The sequence below is a fragment of the Meleagris gallopavo genome, chromosome 8 (assembly GCF_905368555.1).
Source record: "Meleagris gallopavo chromosome 8, MGAL_WU_HG_1.1, whole genome shotgun sequence".
NCBI lineage: Eukaryota > Metazoa > Chordata > Aves > Galliformes > Phasianidae > Meleagris > Meleagris gallopavo.
In genome coordinates, this window is record NC_139411.1 from 27050736 (window position 1) to 27070912 (window position 20177).

General features: G+C 37.9%; 1 protein-coding gene across 3 annotated transcripts; it reads left to right on the plus strand.

The window, feature by feature from the left end:
- The first annotated feature begins 679 nt into the window (after positions 1 to 679).
- TDRD1 (tudor domain containing 1) lies at positions 680 to 19821 on the plus strand. 3 transcript variants are annotated; one of them, XM_031554526.2, is made up of 24 exons: positions 680 to 841; positions 923 to 1009; positions 2460 to 2530; positions 2751 to 2895; positions 3302 to 3407; positions 4411 to 4471; positions 6089 to 6193; positions 6554 to 6736; positions 7410 to 7553; positions 8294 to 8462; positions 9119 to 9295; positions 10701 to 10808; positions 11827 to 11997; positions 13298 to 13546; positions 14176 to 14298; positions 14444 to 14554; positions 14721 to 14891; positions 15876 to 16100; positions 16622 to 16738; positions 16974 to 17084; positions 17661 to 17828; positions 18120 to 18341; positions 18492 to 18538; positions 19389 to 19821. In XM_031554526.2, the coding sequence occupies exons 2-24, from the start codon at positions 979 to 981 to the stop codon at positions 19479 to 19481; spliced, it is 3108 nt and encodes a 1035-aa protein (XP_031410386.2). In that variant the 5' UTR covers positions 680 to 841; positions 923 to 978; the 3' UTR covers positions 19482 to 19821. The 3 variants fall into 3 exon arrangements, with proteins under 3 accessions (XP_031410386.2, XP_031410385.2, XP_031410387.2); XM_031554525.2 differs by having other exon boundaries at positions 938 to 1009; XM_031554527.2 differs by lacking the exon at positions 923 to 1009.
- Positions 19822 to 20177: the final 356 nt, after the last annotated feature.

Genomic DNA, 20177 nt, shown 5'->3' on the forward strand with positions numbered 1-20177 from the left:
ATCAGCCCTCTTCCCATTTATCTTTTCCCACTGCAGAAGCCAGGCCTGATGTTTCTCCATTTAGAAATAGTTTCTACTGCTGCCAGTTCCTGCCCTTTCTGGTCTGCTGAGGCTCAATCATTCTTCGAAACTTCTCACAGCAAGAAAGCTTCATGCCAGCTCAGGTGCTGCTGAAGTTCTGTTCCCAGCAGGACACTCCATCCTCCTTTGGTTGCACCCTTTCCTGCCAATACTCTGTATCATTAATTAGCATTGTTCTCAAAGGCTGGATGTGGCTCTGGGCAGCCTGGTCTGGAGGTTGGAGACCCTGCACATAGCGGGTTGAAACTAGATGGTCACTGTGGTCCTTTTCAACCCAGGCCATTCTATGATTCTACAGTATGACTACATGGCAATTCACACTGGCAAAGATGTTTTGATTCACCCTTGGGAACAGAAGTAATCAGCCAACAAAAACGCGGATATTTTTAAGACACACAGATCTCCAGCCTTTGCTGCGATCCCTTAACCCAAAACTCAAACGCCTGATAATATATCCTAACTGACTCCTTGTACCGAGTTTCTTCGCACACCTCGCAGCCAACTACCGCACTCCTACCACACCCACCGAGCACACCGGCCGGCCTGGCCCGAGCCTGGCGGGCAGTGCGCGCGTCCCGCCCCGCGGCGCGCCCTTCCTTCCGGGGGCGGGGTGCTGTGCGGCGCTCAGAGGTGCGGACGGAGCGAGCGGAGCGGCGAGGTTTGCGAGGCCCTGAGAGCTGGTCCATATATAGCGGGTGTGGGTGGCTGGAGCGAGCTTCTCCGGAGAGAGCTTTCACAGTTCCGTTGGCTTAACCTTCAGGTTGTCCTTTCCAAAGTGATGTTTAATCTTAACTTTAGAATGCGACTTTAATACGTGCCTAGATTTATTTGTTTATTTAAGTCTGTGCTCGTGCAGCTACAGCCCGCTTGTCCTACGTTGAGGGGATCATCGACAGCATGGCCCAGGCACTGCCTGTGAAGGATGCAGGTAATGAGGTGTTGGTGAGGATTGAGGAGAATGTCAGCCTTCTGAGGAGCTCCTCTCTCAGCTGGGATGCTGACCCTGTGCAATATCTAACAAAAATCAGTATTTTGTTTGCAAATAATACTTTTTCCCACTGATGGCAGTCATGGAGTTGTAAGGGATGGAAGGGACCTCTGGAGATCAAGTCCAACTCCCCTGCTAAAGTAGGTTCCCTACTTCAGGTTGAGCAGGAAAGTGACCAACGGGGGGTCATGAATGTCTCCAGAGAAGGAGGCTTCACAGCCCCTCTGAGCTTCCTCTGTCACCCTTGCAGTAAAGAATTTCTTTTGCCTGTTTGTAGAGAACTTGATAAGTTCCAAGTTTCTTCCCATTGTCTTTTGTGCTATTGCTGCACGTCACTGAAAATAGCCCAACCCCGTCCATTTCACTTCTACGCTTTAGATATGTGTTGATGAGATCTCCTCGAGTCTTCTCCAGGCTGAACAGTTCCATGTCCCTCAGTCTTTCCTCATGGGAGATTCTCCAGGCCCTTAATCATCTTTGTTACCTTATATTGCAGCATGGGAATGAATAACTGCAATAAAAAAATAGATTTTATCCATATGTATTTTAATTTTGTTCTTCTGTAGCTGTGTATAGGCTTGATCATTGTACAGATTACCAGTATGAATGTGGCTTGTAAACACGACTAACTCCTAAGTTACTATGAGAATGACAGAGCACTGAAACAAGCTGCCTAGAGGCATTATTGAGTCTTGTTCTCCAGAGATATATAAGACCTGTCTGAATGCCTTCCTGTGCCACCATCTGTAGGGAACCTGCCTTGGCAAGAGGGGTTGGACTCTATAATCTTTAGAGGTTTCTTCCAACCCCTACCATTCTGTGATTCTGTGAATTGTTTTAGACTTGGGTCACCAGGGATGCTTTAAATAACTAGGAAAAAAAAAAACAACAGTATTTGGAGTACTGGTGACTATACTCTGCATGCAGTGGAGTTGGAAGTTGGAATTTTTTCAGTAGTACTTTTTTTTTTTTTTTTTTTTCCCTTCACCACCCTCTGATCAATACTCTGTTATTCCAAATGGCAGAGTAAAGTTAATTCTGGGAGATCTGAGCTAGCTTGGTAAGCAGCCCTCTGGAGACTTTGTTATATATGGTTCCACATTATGCACAAGTGATTAATTTGCTTCTGGATGGAAAGAGGGCCAAGTAAGCTTTATGTTGTCTTGATGGAGGATTAGCGGTGAAGCTGTTGCTAACTATACCACTGGTGATAATATTTGCAGTAGCAAGAAAAATGACTTTAGAGTGGGTAATATTCCTGTAGTATCTCTGCTGAAATGCACTAGCAGAATAGTAAGAACAGAGAATGGTTTTGTTTTTCTGTAAATACTCCATAACATAGGCAGGCATTTATGTTGTCAGATCACTTTGCAAATGCTTCTGTTCCTAGGAAGTTCCATGGAAAGCACAGCCACTAGAAGAAAGTTGCCATTGACAGACACAACTGATAATGGAGAAATGGTGAGTTATTGCTCTTTATAACTGCCTTAAGTATTCTGACCATTTCTAGATAGCATAAATGGTCAGCATGACTGATCAGCAGAAGTGATTGTCTTTTTCTAAAACTTTGAAATTTTTTCTATTGTCAAATTTTGATACATTAGAATACTTAGATCAAACTGGGCTGCTTTTTCTGATAAGAATCACTTAAGATTTACTTATTTTATTTTATTTTTTGTAGGTACTACACTCTGATTCAGTTGAGAAGCCAAAGAAGTTGCAGTATGCTTCTAAGAATGTTTTTTCTATTGACTATGATAAGAGTCTCTTTAATACACTCACCCCTCCTCCTCAGATGAGAACTTGCCATCATTGTGGTCTGTCTGGTAAGCTCTGCTATTCTCTACTCTGTGATGTATAGTGCATTTGCTAATGGAATTGGAGGATTATTCAGGAGGATTATTCAGAAATGCCTTAAAGTGGATGTGTATTTTGTGTCAGATGCAAATGTAGTGACTATTCAGAACACATTTGGTGTTATGGAACTGACAAAACTGAAGGCAGCATCTGTTTCTTAATCAAAAATGTTTTGCTTTTTTTTCTTAAGTACAGAAGGAATTTGAGGCTATGGGCTGATTCCTCTGAGGAATACAGAGGAATAAAAACAACTATTTGTATCTGCTTAAACTACTTATAAAGCAGTTACTAAGTGGTGTATGGAGTTTGTATATAACAGCTGTTATCTCTTCCTGTGACGGTGTTTCTCTGTGACTTAATTTTTCTTTTTTTCAGGATCCCTCAGATGTTCACAATGTAAGCAAATATACTATTGCTCTGTGGATTGCCAGAAGAGAGATTGGTCAGTACACAGCGTTGTGTGTGAGCCCGTTAAGCAGAAGTAAGTTTCTTAAAACTCTGCTTAATAATCTTTAAAGAATGACAAGACCATTCTTAGTGCCCTTGCATGGTAAATTAAATTTTGCTATTACAGAAAAATATGTTGCTTCTTTTTAGTCTAGTATTGTATTATCTCAGGAAGGTTTGAAAGATTTTGAAAGATATCTGTAAGCTCTTAATTGTGAATTAAGCAAAACATTTTCATTTACTTTGCGTTGATACTGGAATTATATGAGCTTGCAGTTAGAATATCAGCTCTTAATGCCTGTATGTCATTGCTGCTGATGAGGTAGGGTAGGGAGGACAAACAAGACTGTATTTTGCAGCAGTGGCACAATTAAATGAGTTGTATTTCTCAGACTCTGTAGAGGCACACTTTAAATTTTTAAACTGTAGCTTCAGTGAAGTTAATGGGTATTTTATTTTTGATTAGCCCAGTTGTGATTAGAAGTTGTTTCAGCCAAACCATTCTCTGTCAGCTCATTATCTCTTTGACTTGCCAATTGAGATGCTCAGGAGATCACTAATCTGTTTCATCTAAAGTAAGCTTCATTAGGTTATAACACTGTACAAATTAGCTGGATTTGGAAAAGTTTAGGGAAGCGATCTGAGCATTTAAGCTGACCTCTCCATGAAGGGCTGATGATAGCAATTGATGACTGCAATCGATATCCATCATCAGAGTTTACAAGGGGTGTGTTTTTTCACAAACTTTGCTACACTGAGTGAGTTGGGATTGTAGGATGAGGCTGCCAGGCATGTCATCTGAATTCTACCTAACTGTTCAACTGAAGCACCAAAACTTATTTTTTTTTTTATGTTACCGTTTTTGAAGTTGGTGACATCAATTCAGCATTTTCTTGGGGGAGGCATAAGGAAGGTTTGACACAGATCTTATACTATGAACACAGCTTTCCTGTTATATTTGCAAGTGGAAGTTACAAGTGTTATTTGTCTGGTTCTTTAAAATTAACCTTTTTTTTTTTTTTTTTTTCTGATTGCAGTTTAAGTAATAGCAGTGGAGGCAAGTTACCTGCTAAAACCAAGACAGGATTTTACGTTAAGGTATTTGTTTTTTACTGTGTCTTGAATGGGCTTAGTGTAAGCTAGTTACAATATCTGTAATTCCTTCTGTACAGGAGGTGGGCAAATTCCAAAGATAGTCATTCTTTAGTTTGGAAAGATCAGTGCTTCTAAATAAAAGTTCCTGGAGAAGCATTCAGAAGTGTGTTACTTCTAGAGCTATTAGCAAGACTGTCAGTAAATTTGATTTTTTTTTTTTGTTTGGGGGAAAAAAAACCAAAACACTTTCGTGATAAATAAAAAAAAAAAAAAAGAAATATGATGTTGCTGGAGAAATATTTTAGGACACAGGTGTAGCTTGTCAAGTTTAGAAGAAAGTCTGGTGTTTTTATTTTCCTGCATAGAGCAGTACTGAGAGCCTTGTAACTTACTTGAGAAATGCATTTAACGTAGCATTTTACGTTAACAGATGCAGATCTTGCTTCCTTGCTGTAACAGGAATTAAATGTGATGCAGTTCTCCTTTGCAACATTTTGATCCTCTTTTTACCCAAATGTTTCTTCTTGTAGACTTCCTGTGAACAGTTCTGCTGGAGATGGTTTTGCTATGTTCTTTGTTTCTTGGGATGATATTTATAAAAGCAAGTAAATATACATAGCTCCAGTTAGATCCATGTCTGCGCAGTACAAGAAAACTAGCTTGTCTTACGCTTCTTAGAAGTAGTAAATTCATCTGTTTAACTTCTTGAAGCGGTTTAGAAAGAAGGTTTCACTTTTGGTCATGAGATTCCTATTAGTTTGGATAGCTTTCTGTTGTGTGTGTGCTTGTGAGTATTCTGATAAAAACTGATCAATTGATAGTGAGGGACCTAAACCAAGAGGTTGTAACAATTTCTAAAAACTTATTTTGAAATAATGAAGACTTTATATTTCCTGGCTCATCTTAGGAAGTTCTGGTGAACAAAGAGAAATCACATTAAAAGGTTGTTCAGTATGTAATGTATTCTATTATTGTAATGTGAAATGTGCTTTCATGGGAAATGCTCTGAAATATCTGTGTTGAAAATAGACAGTTTGGCATTTGCTACAGTATTTTGTCATCGTACTTGTCTGAAGTATGCTGTTCCAAATATAAGAGGTATTCCTTCAGAATGTGTATGAGATTGTTTAAATGTTCTTAGGGTGGTACATACATGAATGGAATGCATTAGGCAAATTAGATTAAACTGCTTGTATAATGTTACTTTGAAAAGGAAAACCAAGATACATGTTGTTAAAGCAGTAGCTGTAATCTACTCTGGTGTTAAAGCTACAAGGAAGCAGGTGAAGTTCAATTCCTCTTGGGAAAGCATCTTTAGCAGAAGGTATGGCTGAGTTGGTGCTGTAAAAGCGGATGTGAAGGGAACGCCCCATGGCTGCTGCCATGCTCTAAGACTGCTTTGGTGCTTGTTTTTTTCATTGTCTGTTCAGTCCATCTCTGAATGTGATCTCTTGTTTTCAAGAGTAGTACAAAATCTTTAAGGCTTAATCATTGAAACTCAACAAAAGCACTTGGGAGATGTTGCTTGAGATGATACAGTGTTGTTTGTGTGTTTGTTAATATAAGCAGACACAGCAGAACAACTGAAGTCTAAACATAACTTGTGGCTCTTTTAATTAGGGAAATTTAACGACTGAGGATTCCTTCAAGACAAAAGAGCATATAAAGAAGATAATGTTTTCAGATCTCCAGACTCTAGGAATCAAAAAATCTATGGAAGTACAGGTACTTTAGTTTAGGAATAATGCAAGTTGTTTTTTAGGTTGCATTTGAAGCTCGGTTAAGCATGCATAGCTACTTATTACTTCAGCTCTATCTTGTTTTGCTTGCCTGTAAAATTTCTGTATTTTTTTTTTTTATGAAGATGAGTAAATGCAAGGTGAGGAGATGGGGAGTAATAGAGAGAGATTTCATTCTGTGACAATGAACATAATGGTCTTTCTTCTCAGCAGATACCACTGCTAGATCCAAAACAAAAGAGCAGTGTCAGGTCCAGGGTGAAATGCACTTACTGGAAAGCACGCTGGTGTACTGCCTGCAGCTTGTGGTTGCATGGTCCTTAACTACTGCGGCTTTTCTATTCAGGGTACAGTAACAGAATTCAAGAGTCCAAGTGAATTTTATATACAGATGAATTCTCCCAAAGTTTTAGAGCGGATTAGCAAACTTTCTGTAAAGCTGCAAGACTGTTACGCTAACGCCGCTATTCAGGAGCAGTACGTTGCGATCAGAGGGGAAGTCTGTGTGGCAAGGAATTCTGTGGATCAGGTAAGGTCTCATTGGCCCTAACATAAGTTTTATGTTGAGTTGATCATACTTTTGCATGCCTTGCTTTTATGTCTCTAGCAGTTGAGGTTGCTAGTTCCAGAGATTCATTTACTGTGGTAACAACTAACTTTGTAAAATCTGGAACTCAAAGTACTGATTTTTATTTTTTTATTTTTTTTCCTCCTCTAAAGAAAGCATTTACTTCTAAGAGTTTATATGCACTCAAACCTGACAGGAGCACTTTGTCCTTCTCTTTATTGAATGGTGTAGGAATTAATAGCAAATCTGAATTGCTGTTGTTAGGTTGGAGTGTGACTGAACTTATTTAATTTATTGCTCATTTCTTATCTGACTTTTCTGATTGCTTTTCTGTTCCCCCCTCCTTCCCATTCCCAATCCATCTTTTGTTTGTTTGTTTAATCCCACTTTTTTCTCTTTCGTTGTTAACAAATCCTTATTTTACTGCAGTAAGCCACTTTTGATAGGAGTTTAACTATGTTAACAAGTCAGCACTGCAGTGAATTTGATTTGCTTCAAAATTCTCAGTTGCCTTTGTTTAAAAACAAACCAATTAAATTAAAAGTTGAAGTGTGTGTGTTTTAGAGAGGAATACAGTAAATGCAGTTGCTTATTATGGTGTGCTCTTACTAAGAATATTATTTCTTGGATACAGATGTGGAGAAGAGCATTGGTTAAAGATGTGGATGTATTGCAAAAGAAAGCACGAGTGTTCTATATAGATTGTGGAAAGGAAGAAAACATTCCACTCTCCTGGATTAAAGCTCTATACAAAGACATTGAACTGTTTCCTCCATGTGTAAGTTCTATTTTCCTAGCAGTAGTGTGGTATTTTAAATGAGTAGCTCTGAAATCGATGTAACTCTTATCTCAATATAACTGTCCTTATCACAGTATTTTGTATTCAGTGAAAGTGATACATAAAAATTGCTTTACTACACTTAAAGTTCAACTTCCTGTTGAAGTATGTCAATATGGCCTAATGTAGTGGTGAAAAATCACTTAGCATGGGTAAATCTTATTGGTCTGAGTTGCAGGACTGTTCTGGTAGTTGTTTATTGTGGTTTAGCTTTAATCTGCAGGTCAAAGTTGTTTGTTTGACCTGACGCAAAGAAGAATAGAGAACCATTCCTTGAACCATTCCTTCAACCCCTGACTTCTCTAAGTAGCAACTGTTGCTACTGTTTTTCATAGTATGTTCAAGTGGTTCTGCTGGGTTCCTAACACATTTTGATGGCCTTGTGACCCTTATCTCAAAATCTCCAGTGTCTACTGAGGACAGATTACAGTGTGTACTTGTATTCAGACACGGTGTGATGCAGCCACACCTTGTGTGATGCTCCTGTACAGTGTACAGCTTGAACATAATTTCATATTTTAATTGTTTTGTAAAGATGTTAGTTGAATTGGTAGTGCTTTAGATCTCAACAGCAGCTTTTACTCTTAGATACCTGATAATAAGCCCTCAAAAATTAACTCAATCTTCTTAAAAGGCAGACAGTTCTCTGTCTCCCATGTTCTGATGGTAATTCTTTCCAGGCAATTAAGTGTTCCTTTGCCAATTATGATCCTGAACAACAAGGAGGCAATGAAGGCACTGCTCTCTTTTCTTCCAAGCTGATGGGAAAGACCTGTTCAGTAATTGTTGTTGATGTACTGCAAGAGGAAATAATGTCAAGTTTTGCTGTAGATGTTGTTCTTCCAGATTGTAAGTATATCTGGCGTGTGTATGGAAGGGAGGGAAAAGGTTGGGGAAGAGGTAAGGAACAAAACTGGTAAGTCTTCATGTTCACTTTCTTCACAGCCTTTTCCAAGACTCTTAGAATGCAGTTTTGTCTTTTGCTTCCTTCCCTCTCTACCTTCAATAATTTTTTTTTTAATGGAAGTGTCTTGTTTATTTCTATTATTGTTTTAACAGATGTACACAGATATGGTACCATGTTTTTTTTCTTCTGCCCCCTCCATTTGCGGACAGCATTAGTTTCTAGTTCCACCCTAAAGATTTGACAAGTTCTTGTTACATTTTGTACACATTTACTAACCAAGTATCCCAAAGAAGGGGCACCAATAGATATAGTTTAGAGAACTCTAAGCTCCAGTGACAGTAGTACTTATTCTTTTTACTAGCATAAAATGCTTCTTGTGTGATGATTGTGTCCATTAATTTAATGGATGAAATGGCAGGAGCCTGCAAAGTTCAAAAGGTCTGGCAAAAAAGAATGTTCAACATATTTAATTTTGTAGCTTAATTTAGTGTAATTTTTAAAAGTTTCTCTGACTCCTGCCTGATGAAGTTGCACACTTGAAGGTCATCTAGCTTTACTCAGTAACCACTTTCTATCTCTTCCTACTTTTTATGTACAGTGTCAGAAAACAATTCTAAGGAAAGTAAAGAAAGAATACCTGAAGATGAAGAACAGCATTGCTGTGGAAATATAACAGCCCAGTCTGTCTCTATATGTATTGGAGACACCTTTTCTGTTGTGGTTTCCCACATTCAAAATCCAGAAGACTTTTTCTGTCAGCAGATACACATTGGCCGTAAGTGACTTGATGAAAGTAAGCTGTGAGCTATTGCAGCACCTTGTTCTTCAGTAGCGGGTATCTAGGGGAAGATATTGCTAGTTGATCTTATACTGGAGATTCTTCATGGCATTATGCTGTGCATCATTTAAAAGCCTTGGAACTTCAGAGAATCTTTTTGGCATCGCAATCTGTTATGCCACTTAGTAACTTGTCAGGTGATGGTTTGTGGGCATTCTGAGTAATCTTAAAGAAGAAGGATGATGTGTGGATTTTTAGCAGTCCTCTCAAGTCAGCTTGTATGTTTATGTTGTAAATATGTTCTGTTAGATGTTAAACATTCTCTAAAGTGTTCCAGAAGTGTGTGTCAGTACGTAATTATTCTGTTTGTTGCTAGAATCGTAGAGTCCTTACAGTTGGGAAAGGACCTGTGAAGGCCAACTAGTCCAGCTCCCCTGCAATTAACAGCAACACCACAGCTAGACAAGGTTGCCGAGGACCTGGTCCAGCCTTGCCTTGAAAGTCTCCAGGGACAGGGCATCAACCACATATCTGGGCAACCTGTTCCAGTGTCTCACCACCCTCGCTGTAGAAGACATTTTCCTTATATCTGACCTTTAAGCTTGAAACCATTTCTACTTTTTCCATCACAACAAACCCTGCTAAAGGCCTCTAAGGCTTTTACCACTGGGGAGGAGTTTCCTTATAGGCTGGGTGTATGTAGACTGCTTTTTTGTTGCGTTGTATGGGGATCTGAGTTTTGAGAAGAGAGAGAAAGCTGGATAATGCCCAAGGCTTGCTTTGTTGTCTTCTGCTGGGGTAGAATATAAGAGCAATTACAGTGGGTCGGAATGCTAGGTGAGAAAGGCTTTTGGTGCACAACACCAGCAAACAGATGTTTTGAGGAGAAAAACAGCAGAGTGAGTTTGTGGCACAGGTCCTTTTAGCACTGTCTGGGTATACAGTTATTTTTAGCTAAAAGAGATTTTGCAGCTGGATGTCTGGTGTACTTAGTAAGTGAATTTCTCACTACTCATCCTCTGAATTCTGAGAGCTTACAGCATACAGTTGTTTTGGCAAGAAGTTGTGCTAATCAGATATCTCTGGTTTAAAGAGCAATCTTCCTTTTGTTTTTTTCCAGCATGGTTCATTAATCATGTTCAGTTCTTAGTGGATTCAGCTATGTTATGGTATTGAGAGAGTCTGTGACTGGTTTTTCTGTCTGTACTGTTAAGCACAGCAAATTCTCCCACTCATGCAGGGACTCTATTGAGTGATAGAGGTTGAAGGGTCTCAGTTTCACCACTATTTTCATATTACTTTTAACGTTACGTGAAATGCCTCTCATGGTGCAACAAGTTCTTTCAGGTTTTGAACTTAAGATCTGTGCACTTCCTTAAAACCTGTGTTTTTCTCATATCAGGTCGTCTTGCTGAGCTTCAGGCGCATCTTTGCCAATACTGCAACAAACTTCCAAGTAACCCAAACTTCCGACCAGTTTCTGGAGAGCTGTGCTGTGCCCAGTTCACAGGTAAAGGTGAACATCGATCTAAAGGAGGCATCTATAAAATACAGATTTTTTTTATTTTTATTTTTTAAAGACGATAAAACAGCCCCTTTATTAAGCAAACGTAGAGCACTTGATTCCTTTTTGTATGAAGGAGCTTTTTAAGGAATGGGTTTTATGTTGGTTAGCCCCATTTCTTGTGACTGGAAATAAGTATAGGCTAGAAATTTCAAACATTTTGTGCTAGGAATTGATATTTCTGTATGAAGTAAGTAACTTTTATTGAAAGGATATGAAGTCCTGCTTGCCTGATGAAGATCATTCTCTGTTCATTCAGCTATTAGCAAGGAAAATAAAAAAAGCCTGAAACCAACATATTGCTGTTCTTGTACCTTTTTTTTGTTCTGGTCAGAAGTGGCTGGAGCTAAAACTTGCTGATCTATGAATATTCTCTCAATTTCTTACCTCATATATGTTTTTTCTGGTTTAAGTAAATTAGCTGTGGAACTGAACAGAAGCTGAAATAACTTTTTTTTTCTGCACATTCAGAAAAAGGTATTACTGTCAATAAGCTGCCTTAGTGTTTTAATAATTAGTTTTGGGTACTTAGCAAGGAAAAAAAAACATTACATTAGTTGCTTTGATAGATTTGACAGTAAGCTTATATTTCTATCTGAAATCTTTCAATTGAATTAGAAAACTTAAATTAGACACATAATTTGAGTCAGCTGAGATCCTGTTGTTTTTTAAATATATTGAACTTAACTATGTTATGTGGGGGTAGTACTTAAATTTTTCTTGCAATGTATACTGGTGGGTGGGGGATTCTTTATGGAAAGAATGAGTTTGCAACACTTAACTGGTACGAGGGGTGATGGTGGTAGATGCCTTCCATAAGGTTTTGTCAAGGTTTGTGTGAGCTGTAGTGCTGATGTTTCAACTCTAATGCTGAGATTGCCAATATATTGTTCTGCCCAAAAGAATCGTGCTGTTTACAAGAGCTAAAATCAAATCTAATGAATGTGTGTATCTTCCTTTCTAGAAGACAATGTCTGGTATCGTGCTGCTGTTATAGCACATGCTTCTGAAGATAACATTGTGGTGGGTTATATAGATTATGGTAACTTTGAAGTTCTGCAGCCAACTAGACTTCGTCCTATGATTCCAAAGCTAATGGACTTGCCAGCTCAAGCCATAAGATGTACTTTGGCAGGTATGAAACAAATGGAGTCTCTTTGGTTAAAGGGAAAATAAGTGGGATTGTCCAGTTATCACATGTGCAGTATCATGGATCAAAGGGTAGAGATACCAGTAGCTGTTATTTTCAGAATTCTTAATTAACTGTTAATTAGCATAATTACAAAACATGACAAATCTTTCCTCATGTACTTAATGATGAGAATACTCAAAAAACAAACAAACAAACAAACAAAAAAACACCTGCATTATGTTAACATGCTTGTTCTTAGGTTTTGCATGTACCTTTGTTCTAAGCAAAATTCAGATGCCTGCTGGCTGGTTTTGTGGAGTTCTTAAATCTGTTGTGGAACTGGAATCAGTCCCCCTGGGACCAACCTAATGAAACTACTGGTATACTCATTTCATAGCCTTGTGAAATCTGTGAGGTTGGAAGGTACCCTGACTATTCCCACTTCATCCTCCCTTCTGAAGCCAGAGTCATTGCCTGTTGTTCTTGACATGTTTGTTTAACGTGCTGTTGGAAATTATTTGCTGTTATTCACTTCACTGTGCAAGATAGTCCATACTTTTGCTTCAGTATCCTTGCTTTAGAATATTTGATCTTTGTACTTTCTTTAAAATACTTGATAAAATACTCTGATGTTTCAGGTTTTATTTGGTGAAGTTCAGAGAGGTATCACTTGGTTGGAAAACATAAAGCAATGGTTCCCTCATATTCAGACTGGGAACCATTGTATATGGAATAAGACTTAAAGAAATCACTGTGCTGAGACAAATGATGGTGCCTGTAGCTGCTAATGAATTTAGGAACTGAGGAAGTTCCTAAATTCAGAAGGCAATTGGATGAGTTGTTTCCTGATGGAGGCAAGGATTACTGCTGTGTCAAATATCTTCCAGGAAGCAACTGTCTTCTCAACATATTGCTATAATGTTCTGGTTATAATTTGCAGTTTCTGAAAGAAATTTAGCAGTATAAAGTTTTAGGAAGAAGCTCACAGCAGCAGATACACTGGCTGAAGGTGGTAACATTGTTCCAAACATATGCTCAAGAGTATAGTTGTATTCTTGAGACTGGAAAGCAGGTGGTTCTTAGACCTTTATACCAAGTATGTACTAAATCTGAATTCACATTGTAAAATTCACATTGTAATACACTAGTTATATAGACTATCTTGGCAGATTTTTATTAAATCGAAATACAACACATTTAGAACCTGAATAATTGATTTTAGAATCTTGTTGTTGTACTCCTCCACATATTGTTGAGACCTGAACTGTCTCAGAATTTTTCCATACTATTTGACCTTTTTTAGGTGTCAAGCCACTGTTGGGAGCCTGGACCTCAGAAGCTATTTCTCTTATGAAACAATTAGTAAAAGACAAAGTGTTCACAGTGAAAGTAGTGGATAAAGAGAGTTATAGATGTGTGGTGGAGCTCACAGATGCATCAGTAATTCCAGAAATAAATATATCGAGATGTCTCATAGAGAAAGGCTGTGCAGATGAAGCATCAAGATTGGCTTTGCAAGCAATTGAAACGGGTGATGTTAAGCAAGCAAATCGTGAGTGCAAGCACATCCTGATAAAGTGGTAGTGTTTAACCTCCTGTAGTGAAGTTGCATGCTTCTTAGAAGTCTATACAAGAATTTACTCTGGTTGGAAGTCTTAACATGTCTAATTGAAGTATGATATGACTAGTTATTACCTGTCTGTTTCTATGCTCTTGTCCTTAAGCTCATCTTTGTTGTCTATATTTTGCACCTGAAACCATTTATTCAGTCCTTCAAAAGCTGTTCAAATGCAATAGCTTTGTGTAACTTCAAGGCTTAAAGGGATTTGTTGCCTAAGCTGCCTTTTTTTGCACTTACTGACTGAAGCTTTCATTTGAGAGTTTTATAACTCCTATGTCACATTTCTGTGTATTTGTGGGATGATTCCTAGCTCCAACATGAAGCACGTTAGGAGGTCATTTTCAGTTCTCTGATAGTACTGTTAAGATAAAACACAGTGTTATTAATGTATAGATGCAAATAATTGGATTATTTATAATGAGAAATGGTAGTACACAAAGAATGAGTATACAGTGTGGATTTTTTTTCTCTTCCTTTCCACCATCCCTCCTCCCACCCCCCAAAAAAAAAAAAGGGGGGGAGGGAGTGTAATTTCCCTTCTACTACTTTTTCCTCTCTAGAGGACACAACAAACAAACAAAAATGCAGGTGGAGTAAATTCTCTCATAAACAAGCAGTAGATGTGATCGTGTGTACACTGTACACTCCTGGAGAATTCTACTGTCAGATTGCAAATAGCAATGGTAAGTTTCTTCAGCTTCTGTTTTTCAGCATAGTTTTTGTTTTCTGATTTTATCATTGTTTCAAGTGAGCTTATAGCACCAAGTCTTATTTCTGAGTTCTGTCCCTGTATCAGTGACTTTGTCTTAAATTCTTTCTCTCTTTCAGAGTTACGTGTTCTAAACTCACTTAACAAATCATTGTTTGAATATTGCCAGAAAACTCCTCCAAATGTTTTGAAGCCTGAGAAAGGAGAACCTTGCTGTGCTTTATTCTCTGGTAAGTAACAGACTGAAATATTTCAGTTCGTTGGGGAGAACATCAAACAAATAAAACAACAAAAAAAAACACACACACACAAAAATGTAGCCAATATTTTATGTTGGTAGGGATAGCAAAGACCAGTTTTATTACTAAATACAATTTTATTTTATTTTTAAATCAGATGATGGTAACTGGTACCGGGCTTTGGTGGAAGACATTATTTCAGATAGAGTTGTTCGAGTTCACTTTGTGGACTATGGAAATGTTGAAGAAGTACCAGTGGATAACATACGGCAGATTTCCTCCTCATTCCTAGAGCTGCCATTTCAAGGAATTAAATGCTGGCTTTCAGGTGGGTCTTCTCATGAATTCTCTTCTTAAAAGCACTGTTGCACTTAGGAACTAGAAACTTGCTGCTTGTGGAGAAGGAGATGATGATACGGTATACTTTACAGAACTATGCTTTATAATAACATCTGTATTGCTTCCAATGCAGACTCAAGAAGTTATGGAAGCCGCTGGTTGAGCCTTACAACACTGCATGCTGGTGTTTAACAGGCAGATATTCTTTGCTGAGCTCCTGTCAGTGTTGTGGAGTGATCTGCCTGAGGGTCACTTATTGATTTACTGGTCAAAGGGAACTTTAATTTTGCTTCATCTGTAGTGCTTGTTAGCTTTTAGTTGCTGCTTACTCTAAGAGTAAATGTGCTTTTGTGAAACTTAGTTATTTGTGTATATTTTTTTTCCACAGGCTAAAGGAGCAAATGTGTTCTAGTGTAGCAAGCTGGCATTTCAGGACCCTGTGGGAATGTCTCATATGATTTCTCTTAACTTGGCACTGTACTGATGTTCCCTGTCTTTTCCCAAACCTTTGCCTCTTCCTTTCACACCAAATCACTCAGTCCTGCAAACCTGTTGTTCCTCACTAACAAAGTCTACTCAGTTTAGAAATTAAAAAAAAAAAAAAAAGTGGAAAAGCTCAAAACTCCATTTTCTCCAGGCATATTCTTCTCTTTTTATCTCTTAAAGCACTATAGCTTTCTGTTCCCTTTTTGAAAAGGCTATATTAAACTGTTCTTAACCAGTCTTCACAGTGTTGTTTGTGCCAAGATATGGGACTTACTGGGTAGAATACCATAAAATGTAGTAAAAAGACAAAAAACAAACTTATTAAGTCCTGGCAAAAGGAAGGGAAGGTAGTTAACGAGTATGAAGTACAGTGTGTATCCCTGAGGTAGTCAAAATAGCCTTGGTGGTTTGAGTAGTGGCTTTTAGAAAAGATTTTTTGAATAAAGTCTGTAATGGAGGTATTTTGAGCACATCTTCTACTTCCTAGGTATAAAGCCTGCTGGTAGCAAATGGAGCCCAGAAGCTACAAAAAGATTTCATAAGTGCACTGCAGGAATGAAGCTTCAAGCCAGAATTATTTCATTTTCCAGAGATGGGGCAGGTGTAGAACTTATTGACAGTTCTATGGGTCATCCAAAAGTGATTAATGAGATGCTAATTTCTGAGAAATTGGCTGAGAAGGAAGATCTGCAAGATAAAAATACTTTTCCAAGTAAGTCTGATGATAAAGGTAACTAAGTGAATGTTAGCTTTTAGATTTGAAAAGAATTTTCAGCATTCCAGCTGTGAACATTCTTCCCTTTGTTTAATTATAGATCATATCAGTAGTAAACATGCTTAATTTTGAGTATATCACGATGCTTTTACAATTAAACAGAAGTGCCCTGTGGGCATTACAGACAAAAAAAGGAAAGTAAAAAATCATTAGATTTGTCTTAAATGAATTTAAGGGGAATATTTGATAGTGGAGAGTTGAAAGTCTGCTGCATGGCTGAAATTTTTTTCATATTTACTTCCCACTATCTTATTTTTAAGTGTTTTTCAGTTCTTTCTTACTCTAATAGCTGATCACTCTTACTTAATTTGCTGTTTATGTTGTTCTGTGTTTCTCCTCTTGAAGTATAGAATTTGTCTGTAAAATTCAACATAACAAAATATTTGTTAACAGATATTTACATCATGTACGTACATAGAGAAAAGCATCATGCAGCATTTTCATGCTCTTTCTAATAGAAACCTCACTTAGGCACTGGGAGTCAATAGAATTGGCAGTGGATCAAACCATATCCGTCTGCGTGACAGAAGTTAGAAGCCCAGACTTGTTTTATGTTGTACCAGCTTACTGCAAAGGTAAGAAGGAATTCTGTTTTCTGTTCCTGATATTGATAAAGTTGTTGTGAGTAGTTAACAAGATGAATGCCTACAGTGAAGTGAACTACGTGGAAGCATAGCTTAGACAGCAGAAAAATATAGATTAAAAAAAAAAGAAAAAAGCTAAAGGCAAGGGTAGAGGAGACGAAGAGTAAGTACACTCTTCATCACCTGCAAATGTGGTTAATCATCAATTTTTTTTTTTGTTCTGCAGATGGAGATAAACTACTTAAGCTGTTGACTGAACTACAGGACTATTGTAAGTCTTGTAAGAAGCAGCCTTTCAGACCAACACTTGGTGAAGCCTGTTGTGCCCGGTTTTCAGGTGAGGGAATCTTTCATTCTTACACTTCCTTAACAAGCGTAAAACATGGTTTTTCCCTTTCAAAAAAGGAGAAAAACCCACTAAATGTTCAGTTTTCTTTGTTTGTTTGCCACGTACAGTTTGGTTGTATTTTTAGAGCAAAGAGTGTGATAGTCCAAAAGAGAAAAGGGTAAATATATTGTGCACTGCAAAATGTATGGAAGAGGACATATTCTGCTGATACATAAGCTCAGTACTTAAAAGGTAAAAATAAAAGAATTAAAAATAGAGTTGACTAACAAATATTAAATGTTGACTGTGTGTGTGCCTTGCTACAGGAGATCTAGCTGAGTGTTGATCAGCCTTAACTTAGTAAAGACTGTAAAATAAAGTGCTTGTTGAGATAAGAATTTATGAAAACAGGGTAGATGAATTTAAAAAGAAAAAAAAAAAAAAAAAAGCTAGGTGGAACATAAGCGTACATTTAATTGCTTGTTGGTTGTTTCTGTTGTCCACCAATAGCTTTTCTTGTTTACAGCAGTCTGTGTTTATGAATGTAGTTTTCATGTGTGATTCTTCTTGTTTCAATCTTTCCAGGTGATGGGCGTTGGTACCGAGCTGTTGTTCTAAAAGTTTCTCAATCCACAGTTGAAGTACTGTATGCAGACTATGGGAACACAGAAAATGTACCACTTTCAAATGTGCTGCCAATCACTGATTCCTTCTTAAAGATTCCTTTTCAGGCAGTTACATGTTCACTTGCAGGTAAAAACAAAACAAATGAGAACTTGACTCTTTAAATTGAAAGTTATTATAAATCTACATCTCTTCTGATGATGGTATTCGTTCCTGAGTAATGATAAACGTGATCAATTGAAATAGCTATCACACTATTAACCAGTATGCTATTTCAGAAAAATCTCTTAGCTTTAGGATCTTGGTTGTTTATTATGGAAATTTAGTGTCACGTTTTCAAAAACTGTGATGATGTTATTTGTGAGGTGAAGTGAATAAAAAGGAACTCTTAACAAATTTGACTAGTTTTTTTTTTTTTAGGAATAAAGAAAGTTGAGTGGTCTCCATTGGTTCTTGACACACTAAAGGAAATGTTACTGAATAAATATGTCACAATCACAGTGAAAGGACTTAGAGGAAATATTAAATTGGTAGAAGTGGAGAAAGAGAGTGAAAGTGGTAGCCTGAATGTGGCAGACAAATTAGTAACAGAGGGTTTGGTGAGATACTGCAAAGCTGCAAACTCGGATGTTGCGCATCAAGGTACTTATCTTCACAGGCTTCTCAATTCAAACATAATTTGAAGAACCGTGAGTGCTGTAGGAAATTCCACATACCAGCTCACATGTGAACACTGCTTCCCTAGTTCATCTTACTCATTCATTTACTCGGTGTATTTTGTTTGTTTTGTAGGCAGTAGAAGTGAGACCAAATGCTGCTGTGCAGAATTAAAAATGCAGGTAGGTAAGAAACAGTGCTAACAGTACTCACTTCGTGTTAGTGTTTCCAGAATTTCTGAAACCCTAAGTGGGAAGCATAGGGGAGTAGGGAGATAATAGCTAACTGAAACACTGAAGATAAGAGAAAGGAATCTGCCAGTTGTTTTCTCAGGTTTTGTAAGGGACTACAGCCATATTGGAACAGCCTGAAACTGAGAAGACAGCATATAGATCACACAGGTTCCATTAGTCTATGCTTTGTCACACACCCAACTCTGGTTTTTTGTTTGTTTGTTTTGGGGGGGAGGTTGTAGGGTTTTGTTTTCTCTCCTCAGGGCTCAGGATGTTACCTTTTATGTCTGCTGTGTAAGGGTAGTTGTGGTGTTTGCATAAACTGCAGCATGCAGACAGTGGCAACTGGATATTTCAGTAACAAAGCTGTGTTTTGCTGTGGATGCAGCTTGACAGACATCTGTATGTGTAAGGAAGCTTGAGATGTGTATTTCAGTTGGCACAGATGAATATTCATGCATGCTGCATTCTGTCATGGAGCAAGGGGTGAGAATTTGTGTTCAGAATATTGGAACTTGTAGCTGTTTGATAGTTTCAAGAGCTTTACCTCTTGGTAAATAATTAACATCTTGATCTCAGTCTTAAGAGTATTCCATCTATTCTGGTCATGGAATTATCTTTAAAAGGAAAAAAAATCAGAATTCAGGTGTGTTCTTTGAAGATCTCATTATAGAAAGGAACTGCAACTCAATGAACTGATGTGGAATTTGGCTGAATTTGTAGCTTTAGGATCTGCCTTAATCTGAAAACATACAAATTGTTTTATTGCTATTTCTAATATTTTTTTTTTCTCCCACAGCTTAACAAACATGAACAGGTTCTCCTCTTCCTTTTAAACAAACACCACAATCCAGACAGATACGAAGAAATGAAAAAAATGTTGGAAAGCTGAGTCTGAAGTTCTGCTCAGTTTATATAGAATCATGGAATCACAAGGTTGGAAAGGACCTACAAGATCATCTTCTTTGGAAGAGCAGTTTTATTCATCGTACTAAAAATGAGTTACTTCCTCTGTTACTTAAATAATTTGTATCAGTCTGTATATTTGGTCTGTTATCAAATGTATAACGTTAAGATTTCAAAGCTGCAAGCTGAACTTTTTGTTCTGTTTTTGTTTGGTAGCTCAGTGTTGGTAAGTTTTCTTTGTTTTGCTGTTGAATGCACATGAGTTTAAGGAATTGTCACAGCATCTTGAAAATACCCTGTTAAATTAAAAATGATTGTAATCATGATGTTCAACTTTGGGATGATTGAAACTCAATTCTTTGAAAGGGTTAGGTAACAGTAGGACAAGGGGAAATGGTTTTAAGTTGAGGGAGGGAAGATTTGGGTTGGATGTCAGGGGGAAGTTCTTTGCAGAGAGAGTGGTGAGGTGCTGGAACAGCTGCCCTGAGAGGTCGTGGATGCCCTGGAGGTGTTCAAGGCCAGGTTGGATGGGGCCCTGGGCAGCCTGGGCTGGTATTAATGGGAGGAGGTTGGTGGCCCTGCCTGTGGTGGGGGGTTGGAAATTCCTGATCCTTGAGGTCCCTTCCAACCCGGCCATTTTGTGATTCTGTGATTGATTTTTACCTAAACAACCCTATCTTAG